We start from the raw sequence: 14274 nt of genomic DNA, 5'->3' as shown, positions 1-14274 counted from the left end.
CCTCCCACAGCCTAGAACACTCTCCTTCCTTCCCTCAGCATAGAACACTCTCCTTCTCTCCCACCTGAGCCTTCTCAGTAGCTGGGACTGCAGGCGTGTGACACCGTGCCTTGCTAATATTTTTATGTTGCAGAGACAGGGGTCTTGCTTTGTTACCCAGGCTGGTCTTGAACTCCTAGCCTCAAGTGATCCTCCTGCCTCTGCCTCCCAAATCACTGAGATTATATGTGTGAGCCCCTGTGCCCAGCCAAGACTTATATTTGAATGTCTCCATGAATGAGAGCTCTTCCTCTTGTAAACTGGCCTGTGCCCCTTGTTGGACAGCTTTTCTGAGCTGAAATCTGAAATGGTTCACACTGTGGTCTGGTGACCCCTCTCCTGAACATGCTATAGTTTTACATTATCTTTCTTAAAAATATAGCATCCCTGCTTGAGCCCAGGAGTTCAAGGTGAGCCTGGGCCACATAGGGAGACCTCGTCTCTACAAAAAATTAAAAAAATAGCAGAGCATGTTGTTGTGTGCCTGTGGTCCCAGCTCCTCAGAAGCCTGAGGTGGGAAGACAGCTTGAGCCTGGGAGATGGAGGCTGTAGTGAGCCAGAATCATACCTCTGCACTACAGCCTGGTTGATGGAATGAGACCCTGTCTCAAAAAAAAGCACTCAGACAGCACTTTGGGTGCGATCTGAGCACGCTGGGTGTAGCAGAACAATCGTTTCTCATTTCTATGCTGTTAGTAATGCATCTTTTGGCAGCAGTCACACAGGAAACTTGGTGAAAAAACACTGGTCTTTGAGTAAAAGAATGAATTCTAGGGCTAAGTGTAGAAGCTCATGCCTGTAATCCCTACACTTTGGGAGGCTGAGGCAGGAGGATCATTTGAAGCCAGGAGTTTGAGATCACTTTGAGACACACACACACACACACACACACACACACACACACACACACACACACAGTTGGCCATGATAATTTTTGATGGCATGGGGACTACAGTGTCCCAGCTACTTGGGGGACTGAGGTGAGAGGACTGTCTGAGACCAGGAGGCTGAGGCTGCAGGGAACTATGACGGTGGCACTACACTCCAGCCAGGGTGACAGAGCAAGACTCTCTCTCTAAAAAAAAGAATCAATAAAAGAATGAATTCTAGGCATGCAGAGGGAAAGGACATGTGCCAGTTGCCACTATGCTGCAGGTACCGGTCTGGGTGCCTCGGTGACACAAGCTCACTTAGTTCTTTCTTATTTATTTATTGAGAGATAGAGTCTCACTGTGTCACCCAGGCTGGAGTACAATGGCATGATCTGGGCTCCCTGCAACCTCTGCATCCCAGGTTCAAGTGATTCTCCTGCCTCAGCCTCCTGAGTAGCTGGGACTACAGGCACCCGCCACCACGCCCAGCTAATTTTTGTATTTTTAGTAGAGATGAAGTTTCAGCCTGTTCACCAGGATTGTCTCAATCTCTTGACCTCATGATCTGCCCGCCTCGGCCTCCCAAAGTGCTGGGATTACAGGTGTGAGCCACCGTGCCTGGTCGGCGAGCTCACTTAACTCTAACAGCCATCCTCCGAGGTCAGCGCTGTCACCAGCACTAACTCAGTGAGGAGACTGACACCCAGATACGGGAAGTGATTCACCCGAGATCACAGAGCTGGCAAGTGGCAGAGCCAGGATTCCAACTCAAGCTGGAAATGGCCTCCCTGGGATTTGCTTCAAAATAACACCAAGTGGGGAAATTAAGGGACATGGGGATGAGGCAGGATTGGCCATGAACTCATGGTTGCCAGGGCTAATAAAGGGTGCATGGGGCTTATGATGTTCTTTTCTGTCTATTCTTAATGAATGTTGAGAATTCTCTGTATTAAAAGTAAAAAAAAAAAACTCCCAGGTCAGACTCAGTGGCTCAGGCTCTCTGTAGCTTAGAACATGACACTGTGGCATGGTTCTGCTCATGGGGTGAAGACCTGGCCTATCTTGTTTGTAGGAGGCGGAGTTCAAAGACTCCCATCAAGCGTGTACACTAGACAGAGTGGCTCACAATACGTTTTTTATCCTGCAGGTGAGTTTGAAATTTGAACTAGAAATTTGAACTAGACTATGACTATAAACAAGAAAACATTCTCTTGTACACTTTGGACAGAGCCTTCCAAGGTTGTTTTAGACAAAGACAAAGCCGGAACGAGATCCTGGGAAGGGAATAAACCACCGTCTGTTAGAACCGCTTAACTATGCACTTGACTACTTTACACCTTTCTCTGTTCTATGATTCAACACAAAATAAAGTGATTCCTAGTGCGAGAGGTAGTTAAAGCCTGGGACAAGGTGGATATTGTACAGGTTTGAGGTGGAGCCTTGCTCTGTGACCAGGCTGGAGTGCATTGGTGCGATCTTGGCTCACTGCAATCTCCGCCTCCCATGTTCAAGCAATTCTCCTCCCTCAGCCTCCCAAGTAGCTGGGACTACAGGTGTGTGCCATCACACCCAGCTAATTTATGTATTTTTAGTAGAGGCAGGGTTTCACAATGTTGGCCAGGATGGTCTCGATCTCCTGACCTCATGATCCGCCTCCCTCGGCCTCCCAAAGTGTTGGGATTACAAGCGTGAGCCACAGTGCCTGGCCGGGTTCATAATTTTTAAGTTTTACTATCTGAACTGTGCCCAAATCTGAGATGCCTTGCCAGGAGGCATCGAACATTCCTAAAAGTATCAAGCCATTTCAAGTCACAGTGAAAACCAGGTCAGTGACAGTACACCAGACACAGGGAATATCCCACCCTCTCCCCACCCAGCAGCACAGGCTGTGCACTGTCTCACTCCAGGAGGTGTTGTTTGCCATGTGAATGATGGTGCTGGAGTGACAGGATGCAGAGGCTCCTCACGGAACACTCATCCAGCTGCGTGGTGAGCAGAGCATGGGCTTCTGAATCAGGGTTTAAACAAAGTAGTTCTCTTCCTCTCCATCCCGCCGTCCCCAAGTCAGGATTTCTACTCCTTGTTTCCAAGGTGCTTAGCTTTTAATAGGCATCTTTTTTTTCCCTCCCAGATCCTCAACTGCCCCCTACAAAAGGTCGTGAGGGCAAGAATAACTAAGGCATGGTAGTCAATGGAGCAGAATTTGAATCTGGGCATATCTTGCTCTAAGTCCCCTGCATCTCCCTCCCTGCTTCTTCATCCCCGCTCAGCTCCCATCCCATCACATATATGCCCAAGTTACTTACAGGGATGTCTCCATCCAGCAAGGTGGGGCCTTTGTTGACTGCCATCCTAGTTCTTCAAGCTGCAAAGCAGAGAGTCCCAGGTCCATCAGACGCCCTCAGGCTTGAGCTCCACTGGGTCCCTTCTCTACCTGTCATGGCCACCCACTAGGCCCAGGCTGCCTGGGACCCCATTTGCCCCGAACAGAAGGCATCAGGTCGGAGGGTGAATGTCACACAACAGACCCTCTCCTCAGCGTCCCACGGCAGTGAGCTGCTCCACAGCTTATTTAGCAAGACCGATGTTTCTTTCATTTTTTGAGATGGAGTCTCACTCTGTCACCCAGGCTGGAGTGCAATGGCATGATCTTAGCTCCCTGCAACCTCTGCCTCCCAAGTTCAAGTGATTCTCCTGTCTCAGCCTCTCAAGTAGCTGGGACTACAGACGCGAGCCACCACACCCGGTTAATTTTTGTATTTTTGGTAGAGACGGGGTTTCACCATGTTGGCCAGGCTGGTCTCGAACTCCTAACCTCAAGTAAACCACCCATCTCGGCCTCCCAAAGTGCTGGGATTACAGATGTGAGCCACCATGCCCAGCCAAGACTGATGTTTCTTATAAGAGTTCAGGTTAGAAAATGAAAAATGCAGGTAACCATAAGAGATAAAAAGTTTTAGATGAAGTCTTAAGGCTCTTGAATTTGGGTCTAGAAGAGAACTAAAATAACAAGTTTCAAGCTGGGTGCATTGGCAAGCACCTGTAATCCCAGCTACTGAGGCTGACATGGGAGAATGGCTTGACCCCAGGAGCGTGAGACCAGCCTGGACACTATAGTGAGACCACATCTCTAAATAAATAAATAAACACGTTTCAGGTTTCATCTTTGAAAAGGCTCTGGGATAATTCTTCTATTTCTCTCTCTCCCCCCTTCCCCCCTCCATCTCTTTTTTGAGACAGGGTCTTGATCTGTTGCCCAGGATGGAGTGTGCTGGCATGATCATGGCTCACTGCAGCCTCAACCTCCCAGGATCAAGGAATCCTCCCACCTCAGCCTCCCAGGTAGCTAGCACTACAGGCATGCGCCACAATGCAGGGCTAATTCTTATTTTTTTGTAGAGACAGGATCCCACTATGTCGCCTAGGTTGGTCTTGAACTCCTGCCTTGGCCAGCTGCAGTACTGCGATTAAAGGCATGATCCGCTGTGCCTCTCCAATTCCTCTATTTCTAAGCCAATATATTTGTGTTCTGGAAAAGACAGTAGCCCCAGAATAGCTACTCTATTCTTCCTGTCATTCACCTTGATTCTCACCCTCAGTAGTTTCCCTGCTGTTTTTCATTCCCAGCAATGTTCCCAAGAGGCCCTTACCTGCAACCTCGTCCCTTTAATGTTCATAAACAAGCCAGGTAAGGCAGATGCCCCAGGACCCCAACGCGGACTCTAGCTGACCACCACCTCAGCTTCACAGAGCCCAGGCTGCAGAGTGTCTCCTTAGGCAGAAACAATTCCTATCACCCCAGGGAGTCTTGGGCAATGCTGCTAACGCCTCCCAGCTAGAGGAGGGCAGAGACCAAGAGAAAGCAGGGTCAGCCAGTTGTCATGGTTATCTGACCCAGGGTTCCCCGGGCACATCCTAACTTCTCTAAGGACATTTAGCAAACAAGGAGGTAGGTGGCAGAGCTGAAGGATATCCAGGCCCAGAGGACTTACTATTCCAGAGCCATGAAGCATCAGCTCTGTAATATTTCTGCCCTCAATTCACAAAAATCTGCTTTCCAGAAAGAAGGATTGGGATATATGTTGTTAGACTTAAAAGCTCTGAAGTTCTATGTACTTCAACAGTCCTTTGACTCCTTTTCCATACAGGGTCTTGTGGGACAGTTTTCAATTCATTTCTCTCATCTTTTCTTATTTACTAGCAAGAGTGAATATTGAACAGTAAGTTTTTAAAAATTTTATTATTATCATTATTATTAGAGACAAGAGTCTCGCTCTGTCACCCAGGCTGGAGTACAGTGGTGGGATCTCAGCTCACTGCAGCCTCCACCTCCCAGGTTCAAACAAATCTCCTACCTCAGCCTCCTGAGTAGCTGGAATTACAGGCGCTTGCCACCATGCCCAGCTAGTTTTTATATTTTTAGTAAAGATAGGGTTTCACCATGTTGGCCAGGGTGGTCTCAAATTCCTGATCTCTGGTAATCCACCTGCCTCAGCCTCCCAAAGTGCTGGGATTACAGGCATGAGACACCACATCCAGCCTTGAATAGTAAGATTTAAACCCACACAGAAGAGTTCATCTGAATGTACTCATCTTTGATTATGGTGATAAATTGCTCTCAACGAAGAAGCGATACAGCTGGGAGCTGAATTTTTGACAATATAGCCTTTCAGGGAGGAATTTCCACTTCCTAGAGTTCAAAAAAATGTATTGACTTTACCTGGCCTAAGATGCTACCAGGATGAGGAGGGGGAGAGCCAAGTTGATTTTGTTCTCGTAAGCCTGGATAAGTGACAGTGTTGACTAAGATTCTTTCACTAATCAACAGCACCCAGACAACCAAGAACTAGCACCTCTCAACCCTTCTTTAACCCGGACTTAAGCCCAAGATCTACTCCCTGGCTTCAGAGATGATGGAGGACTATGGTGTAAGCCATAGCTTTCAGATGATCTAAGGAGGACCTCTTAATGAAAACAGATAATAGGAAAACAAAGCTTATTTTCCTTGTTGCTGGTGGAATTACATGTATTGTTGACTCTGCTAAGTCGCACACTGTGGGCAAGAGAAGCAAGAGGTGGGGGTGGGGAATTATGATAGATCCTTCGTAATAAATTCCGTATCTGTGATGTAATAAAGTAGGGAATGAGAAGGCAGGAAAGGGAGGAGTCAAGCAGGGAGGCTTCAGAGGAGTACTATGCAATACATTTAATACTTATTATTATTTTTTTGAGATGGAGTCTCTGTCACCAGAGTAGAGTGCAATGGTGTGATCTTGGTTCACTGCAACCTCTGCCTCCCGGGTTCAAGCGATTCTCCTGCCTCAGCCTCCTGAGCAGCTGGGACTACAGGCATGCACCCCTATGCCCAGCTAATTTTTTGTATTTTAGTAGAGATGGGGTTTCACCATGTTGGCCAGGGTAGTCTCAATCTCCTGACCTCGTGATCCGCCTGCCTCAGCCTCCTAATACATTTAATATTTATTGATCCAACCTGGGCTTTTAAAATGTAAGGCAGTTGAGAAGACAAAGTATTTAAAGAAGTGGCCTCTGCCCTCACTTCAAGGTTCAGCACAAATCATTTGTGAGTCTGTGACTGGACAGCAACCTAGGCCAAAGGGCAGCTTTCAGCCTTCAGAGGAGTGGCTTCGAGCCAGAGGAGTCCAGGGCTCTGTGCCCAAAACCGCTGCCAACTAAACTAGTCCTCTGGCTACAGAATGTGGGTGAGAGGTGAGAAGTGGTGAAGGGGCCTAGGAGAGTCCTAAGGGAAGGCAGAAAAGTCAGTTTTCTAGCAGTAGCTCACAGGGCGTAGAGTTCTATTTTCTCTCCTTCTCCATCCCCACCTGCTCTCCCTACCCCTCCACCACATGAGAGCAGGGACCTAGGTCACCTTGCTCACAAGTGGATCCCCAAAACCATGCACGGCACTCAAACATTCATTATTATAAATGACTTATCAGGCAGCCACGCTCAGCTGCGAATGTGCTGGGCTGTACACCTATGAGGAACTTCTTTGATTTGTGGCATCCCTCATGAAGGTGGAGGCTCTGGGGTAGAAAATGTTAGTTAGAAGGGAGAAAGATTCACAGGGAGGTGCCAGGGCACCATTAAGGTTTACATGAACTCTAGAGGAGGTAGTATTTCCCATCATCCCCACAACTCACCATAACTTGCAGAGCACAAGTCCCATGATGGATACCACCATAACATAACATGCCACCACGAAGTCATGGCAGACTTATACAGGCAGAAGCCAGCCAGCCATTGACAGGGCCACTGTAAGACATCCTCTCCATGGCAGCAGTCTAGATGAGCTTTCAGAGGTCCCTTTCCACCCAGAGGCTCTTCATCTCCATCCTTCTCCATCCTCCTGCACGGCCCAGATCTTCCAGCCTAGAGCTCCCTGTACCCACTGTGTAGGCTGATTGGGGATTACCTGCTGGATTGCCTTACGTTTAACTCCTCTCTATTCCCAGAACACATTCAGACACAAGTCAATTTTGTCTAGAAATTTATTGAACATAATTAATCTATTACAGTAGAGGATCTGGACAATAAAAAGTTATCTAAGCTTTTTATTTGCCCTGATCTAGTAGCTTTCATTTCTCTTAAAAGTACCAAAATTTTATTTCTCAAATCCCATATCTTGATTGGTTAAACAGACAGCCAAGGATCTGAGCCTACTTTTTTGAGAATCTCGATCACATATCTGGGAAATTTTACTTGTTGAGTACATACTTATTTCTCGCTTCCATTCAGATAAATGAGATGGCTTTGCTGGGAGGACTGACATCAGCCTCCCACCTGCGGGCATCCTATCTCTCCACTCACCTCCCTCAAACTGAAGGATCCGTAACCACATATAGGAACCCACACCCAAGATGGGAGACAGGAACACGAGTCAATGTCAATGACCCAGCAGTCCAGTGTTCTCTTCACTGGCTTCCTCCTGCTCTTTCCACCTCCCTCAATCACACTACAAATAAGACATCTGATTTACCAGAGAACATTATGACCCTCTTACATCTACAGTATTCATGACATTTTTCTGACTGGATAAACTTTGATGGAAATTAATGTAGAATTGCCTAAGTTGTTATTAGGCTTTAAATAAAACAATCTAGCTGATAGTCTAAGTACTGTTTTAATTTTTTTTTAAGACACAGCATCTGGCTCTGTCACCCAGGCTGGAGTGCAGTGGAAGCTCACTGCAGCCTTTAACTCCTGGGCTCAGGCAATCCTCCTGCTTCAGCCTCCGGAATAACTGGGACTACAGGCATCCACCACCGTGCCTGGCTAATTTCTTAACACTCTGCTGTGGAGACGGGGTCTCACTGTATTGCTCAGGCTGGTCTTGAACTCCTGGCCTCAAGCAATCCTCCTGCTTCAGCCTCCCAAAGTGTTGGGATTACAGACGTGAGCCACCACACTCCAACATTATTTTTTCTACAAAAGAATATAAACCACTGGACAAGGAAGTTTCTAAATTGTGAGAGGGTAAGAGGCAAAAAAACAGGATTCAGGAGGGGATCACAGTTCTACTCAATAAGAAAGTGGGATGGCATGGAAAGAACACTGGATTCGGAGTCAGAGGAACAAGGCTGTGGCCTCAGTTGTTTTTTGCTGGATTAGGAGTCCATTGTCAGAGGAACGAGGCTCTAGCCTCAGTTGTCTTTTGCTTGTTTCAGTGTCAGCCTCTTATCTGTCACAGGCTACATATAGGCACCCATTGTGAACCTCTACCTATTTCTATGAGTCCCTCCTGTCTGCTCCTGATTTTTGCTTATTCACTGCACCCACAGACACAATTTATTCCATGAAGGTGCCTGATGCCTTTCTGATTCGCCTTCTGGACTGAGCAGGGACATGGGTGCAGTGATGGTGAGGGCCAACAAGTTGGGAGGCTGTAAGCACAGCTCTCCTCCATCCTGCTGCTGACACCAGAGCCTCCACTAGATCTGAGAGCACTGTGCACCAGACTGCTGTAATCCTGTGACAACAATGAGCCACATAACCCTAAAGTTACTGTATATTAGTCCTCAATGATCAGTGTGATTGGGTCTTTTTAAATTTTTTCTTTTCAATTTTTATTCATTCAGCAAATACTAAACTCCTACTATGCGCATAAGAGATGTTCAATCAATGTTAGATGAAGGGAAAATATTCAGAAATTCACAAGTCACTCCAGCACTCCAAAAACATTCCACTCTTCATGCTCCTCCCTTCTCTGTTCTTGGCCTCACCTCTGCACACATCACAGGTTGCTAAATGCTCACATGAACAAGAACGTAAGCAGTGTGACATGGCCTGTGAGTTACACAAATGTCTATCCCACTAAGAGGCCATCTTTTAAAGTAGGTACTAGTTCCAAGCCTGCAAACACCCTAACGGGTCTTCAGCTTCATCTGAGGATACGCCACAGTGATCATGCCTGCTATAGAGGACACAAGACCTACCAGTCCAATGATGCCAGGATTGGACTTACAGATCCCCAGCTGGTCCAAAGGGTTCAGGATATCACAGAGGTTCTTCACTGTGTCCAGGAGCAAGGGAGGATGACGCTTCAGAGATCGGAACAAGAGAAGTAGAAAGGACTGGAGCCATTCTGTTTCTTCATCAGCCACGCTGTACCCACGAGGATCCTGGGATGCTGATTTCTCTTTCTTTGCCTTGTCGTGTATAACTTGTTCCATCTGCAGGGAAATTTCATACAGATCCCTGACCAGGCTCAGCAGAAGAGAACAGCAGTAGTGGCGGGCAGCCCTTGTTCGCCATCTCTCTTTGTTGATGCCAGAGGTGAGACCTACGCTCCTCACCCAGAGGATGGTGTCACAGATGAAATAAATCACACGGTTCAGGTTGGCTAGTGTTAAGCATAAGCGAGGTACCAGGTCAGTGGCATGAATGCTCTGCTCGGTTGCCTGCACAGCATGTACCACATTGCCTAGTCTGAACCCTGCAAGTAGAACCCACAATAGTGAACAGTTATTTCATTAGTACACAATGGGAAGGTAGAATCCCTGTATCAGGGTGAGGAGCCAGCTTTTCGTTGTTTTTTGTTGAGGCAGGGTCTCGCTCTGTAACACGGGCTGGAGTGCAGTGGCACCATCACAGCTCACAGTAACCTCAACCTCCTGGGCTCAAGCAATCCTCCCACCTCAGCCTCCAGAGTAGTTGGGATAACAGGCATGAGCCACCATGCCCAGCTTAGCACTGATTTTTTTAACAACTGATGGTCATTCAAGGCTCAGCCGTTGTTCAGAAAAGATAAACAGTACATTAAGGACACCTAAAATGATTCTGGAAGGCAAAAAATACGGTGACTCTTTAAATTTACCTCCTCCACTGCAATGAACACCTTAATGTTGACTGATGGCATACTCCAGGCAGGGTCAATCATGAGTGTGGATTGTTATATTTGATTATTTACCAGCTACACTTCTTTAGAAGGAAGGTACTATAACATGAATCCAGATGCAGTACTCTCTTGGGGAGTCTGATGCCTTACGTTTTATTTACTTTCCAGACAAAAGACTGTCTTTTTAAAACATACTATTATCATTTTGCCATTTATCTGGTCCAAACCCCTTTTGGCTACCTACTATCAAGAAAATAAAGTAGAGATGGTGGAATTTAATGAATAGGACAATTAATAATATTGTCACAGACCTCCTGGCTGAATTAAATCAACCATTGCAATGGCATGTCCTTATGTGAGCATGCAATTCAATTCATTAGGGATGTATCAATCAACAGGTACTTACTGAACATCTTCTGAGAAAGAGTTCTAGTCCTAAATGTCATGAAGGATACAAAAGAAGTACTTTGCCTTGGAGGACCACACCTTAGATTCAGAACGCACTCAGCGCTCAGTAGCTACTCTCAGAAAACTTATCATCCCAGAAGAGGCTCACGCCTGTAATCCCAACACTTTGGGAGGCCAAGGTGGGCAGATCACCTGAGGTCAGGAGTTCGAGACCAGCCTGGCCAACATGGTGAAACCCTGTCTCTACTAAAAAAAACAAAAATAAAAATTAGCCAGGTGTATTGGCACACACCTGTAGTCCCAGCTACTAGAGAGACAGAAGTGGGAGAATCGCTTAAATCTGGGAGGTGGAGGTTGCAGTGAGCCAAGATCACGCCACTGCACTCCAGCCTGGGCAACAGAGTAAGACTCCATCTCAAAAAAAGAAAAAAAAGAAGAAGAAGATTTGGTATTGTTAGCAAAAATAAAATAGTGAAGTAGTATATGTAATGACCATTTTTAGTATATAGATTCTGGGTTCCAGTTCTGGCTCTTGCACTAACTGGCTGAATGACCCTGGACCTCTTCTGGATTTAGAGACCAGTGACCTCTAAAGGACCTTTGAGCTGCAATATTCTAAATAATCTAAATAGAATTTCTAATCTTGGCCCTCAATACCATCCAGAAAATCTTGCCCCACCCTTCCCATCCCTCTGCTTGACATGTTAAATCTTCTCTCTGTCAAGCTAGTTCGTAGATAATCCTCCCTTATAATAGTTTGCTCAGAAGAGTTCCGAGCCTTTACTAGAGGAAACTGCCCTTCGAAACTCTCTCCTTCCTTCTCTCTAGCTACATCTTAAGTTCCACCTCCTCCTCAACACCTTTCTTTTCCTCTACTCCAGCCAACAAGTTTGGCACTAAATCTTATATGTGATTATTTAAAGCACCTTACTTCCCCCATAAGGCTGAGGAATGTACCTATATGACACAGCTGCTCAAAACCAAGTGATCAATATGTGATGCTCTTCATTCCATTCTAATGCCTCTGCCAACCTACTACAGCAACATCTGGTTTTCATCAAACAACAAACAGTCAGAAGGGAAGTACTGGATTTCCCAATATGATGTATTGATAAAGTGAACTAAATAAGCACAAAGTATTGACTTCACTTTTTACCTTTAACATAAACCTGCCCCACAAATGGTCTATAAAACTGTATCCACCTATATATCCTCTAGCACTCCTCAAGAAAGGAAAGAGGCAGGTGGTCTAGGATATAACGATTCTACTCTTCTTTAGAACAAAGGGGTTCACAAGAGCAGAAGCTCACGTCAGAGGCTGCTAAACATACTGTGAGTCTAAGAACTAAAGTTGAACGAACACGGTGTATGTCCCACTGGTTATGACTAAGCAGGAGGATAAGGTGTAGCACCAGGTGTGAACAGAAGAGGGTGTTTATAATGGTCTGCAGCAACACATTCAAACCTGCTGTGCCATGAGAGCAGCCTTACTGGTCAATTTCATCAATAAACTTGATTGACCAGAAATTAATGACCAAGAAATTACTCCATGAATTACAGAGTCTGAGGCTGAAGATTCTAAACCAGGAGCCACTGTCCCTCAAGAAACAGGGTACTTACATTTACGGCCAGTGCTCACACTGGACTCCAGTTTCTTGAGCTTCATTACCACCTTCTCTTTGCCAGCTTTAGGCTCTAACAAATATCTAAGCAACATGCATGTGTACTGAGTGGCTCTGAAATGGAAAAAAAATGGAAAATAATGATTTACAAATCAAATAAAACTTAATTCATGAAGTAAGGGAAAGAGACATGCCTGAAGACAACATTTCCAAGACAATTTCTCATGTAGCAACTCTTACAAAAGCAAAATTCTGCAACAGTCATTCCACAGGAGAGCCAAAGGGCAGAACATGTCACAGAAATGCAACACAAAGGTAATGAAGGCAAACTCTGCAATAAACTCCAAAAGGCCTTTTGCTGGCACAGAGAAATGGATATAGTCAAAGCGGGAAACTGCACAAAAATCTTCCTCATGTTAAGTCTGCAAAGATCTGTACTTTTTTCTTCCCTAGTGTAGAATGATTTTCAGATTTTTTTTTTTTTTTTTTTNTTTTGAGATGGAGTCTTGCTCTGTTGCCAGGCTGGACTGTAGTGGCACAATCTTAGCTCACTGCAATCTCCGCCTCCTAAGTTCAAGTGATTCTCCCGCCTCAGCCACCTAAGTATCTGGGACTACAGGTGCGTACCACTACACCTGGCTAATTTTGTATTTTTAGTAGAGATGGGGTTTCACCATGTTGGCCAGGATGATCTCCAACTCCTGACCTCATGATCTGCCCGCCTCGGCCTCCCAAAGTGCTGGGATTACAGGTGTGAGCCACCATGCCTGGCCTGATTTTCAGATTTCCAAATGAACTTTCTATCATGTACTTAACCTACCATTTATGCGATAGCACACAAACCAAACCAGAACCAAATGAAAAGTCCACAGTCTGAAGATTGCTTAATTTCTTATAAACGAAAGGACCAAAGACACACCAGTACATAAATTAGTATAAATATGTTTTCATAGTTGTCTTTCAAAATTCATTCATATTTTATATAAAATACAGGCAGAATCCTGTTGAATAATACTATATATTTGATAAAGCGATTATTGTCATGCTTACAAATAACAATGGTTTACTGATAAACATAAATGTGTGAGAAATTTTATATCACAGTCACACATCCAATTCATTTGGCAGTCTACTAATAAAGTAGGTGTCTGGTTCCTACTGTCTTCTAAGTAAATTAGAATCCCTTTATGCTATTAATATTATTCTCAATAAAAATGTGGTACATTTTCCATTTTCCAAAATAGTGAACTTGTTACTAAGAATGAAATAAAAAGAAGACTGGAATCATCAGTCGCTTTCTCTTTTTTAAGTCTGCTTCCTGGCTAGAAGGCTAGTCATGTCAGTGACTCTCCCTTTCTGCGCTTTGGTCTAATAATACGGGTCAGGCCAACAACAAGCCATTATATTATATTATTTTATTTATTTATTTTTGAAGTGAACATAAATTCAAGATTTTACTGTCTTCGTAATAAAACAAAAGTTGACACTTAGAACTGGATCAGTTGGCCCTTTCTCTTCCTATCTCCTCCCAGTTCAAAATGCTGGCATCTTTTCAGAGCCGGCATTCTCTTAGATCTGCATTGGGCTCACCACACTCAAACTTTAGCACAATCTTCTTTGTAGTTTTAGCCTTTTTCCAGAAAAATCGGCTTAGTCTGCCCACCATAGCCACTCTGCTTCCTGTCATAACGCCACTGTCCCTGGGCACACAGAGAACCCCTGCCCTTCTTGTACTGTCACTTTGCGGAGTTGGTGCTTGCCACATTTCTTACAAAAAGTGCAGCAGGTTTTAGAAACGTTCATCATGTTTGTGTGAGCATTGCTGGCACAGAAAGCACGGCATTATTTTATGAATGCCAGTGTGGTCATAAAAGTTCATCAAGAGATCATCAAGGAGGTGGGAAACGGATGCTAGAGATCTCAGATCTTGTGCAATAAATACGTATCTTTTTTTTCTTTTCTTTTTTTTTTTTTTTTT

At 45.1% G+C, this 14274-nt stretch overlaps 2 protein-coding genes across 6 annotated transcripts in view; both read right to left on the bottom strand.

Annotated features, from left to right (window-relative positions):
• The window catches only part of PLIN1 (perilipin 1), a 17235-nt gene extending 12417 nt beyond the window's left edge, over positions 1-4818 (bottom strand). For 2 of the 4 annotated variants that reach the window (XM_017517396.2, XM_017517440.2), the window contains exons 1-2: positions 4562-4816; positions 3218-3276 (exon numbers count right to left, since the gene is read on the bottom strand). In XM_017517396.2, the coding sequence (XP_017372885.1) occupies positions 3218-3262 (45 nt within the window). In that variant the 5' untranslated portion in view covers positions 3263-3276; positions 4562-4816. Of the gene's footprint in view, positions 1-3217; positions 3277-4492; positions 4537-4561 lie in introns of those variants that run through there. The other 2 variants (XM_037734679.1, XM_037734675.1) reach the window with 2 other exon arrangements.
• A 2588-nt stretch (positions 4819-7406) lies between these two features.
• PEX11A (peroxisomal biogenesis factor 11 alpha) overlaps positions 7407-14274 on the bottom strand; it is an 11413-nt gene continuing 4545 nt past the window's right edge. The window contains exons 2-3 of one of the 2 annotated variants that reach the window (XM_017517447.2): positions 12295-12410; positions 7407-9864 (exon numbers count right to left, since the gene is read on the bottom strand). In XM_017517447.2, coding sequence (XP_017372936.1) covers positions 9293-9864; positions 12295-12410 — 688 coding nt within the window. In that variant the 3' untranslated portion in view covers positions 7407-9292. The remainder of the gene's footprint in view (positions 9865-12294; positions 12411-14274) is intronic. The other variant, XM_017517455.2, reaches the window with a different exon arrangement.

Source organism: Cebus imitator, unplaced genomic scaffold, assembly GCF_001604975.1.
Source record: "Cebus imitator isolate Cc_AM_T3 unplaced genomic scaffold, Cebus_imitator-1.0 Scaffold19, whole genome shotgun sequence".
Taxonomy (NCBI): Eukaryota; Metazoa; Chordata; class Mammalia; order Primates; family Cebidae; genus Cebus; species Cebus imitator.
This window is presented reverse-complemented; position numbering and strand designations above follow the sequence as displayed.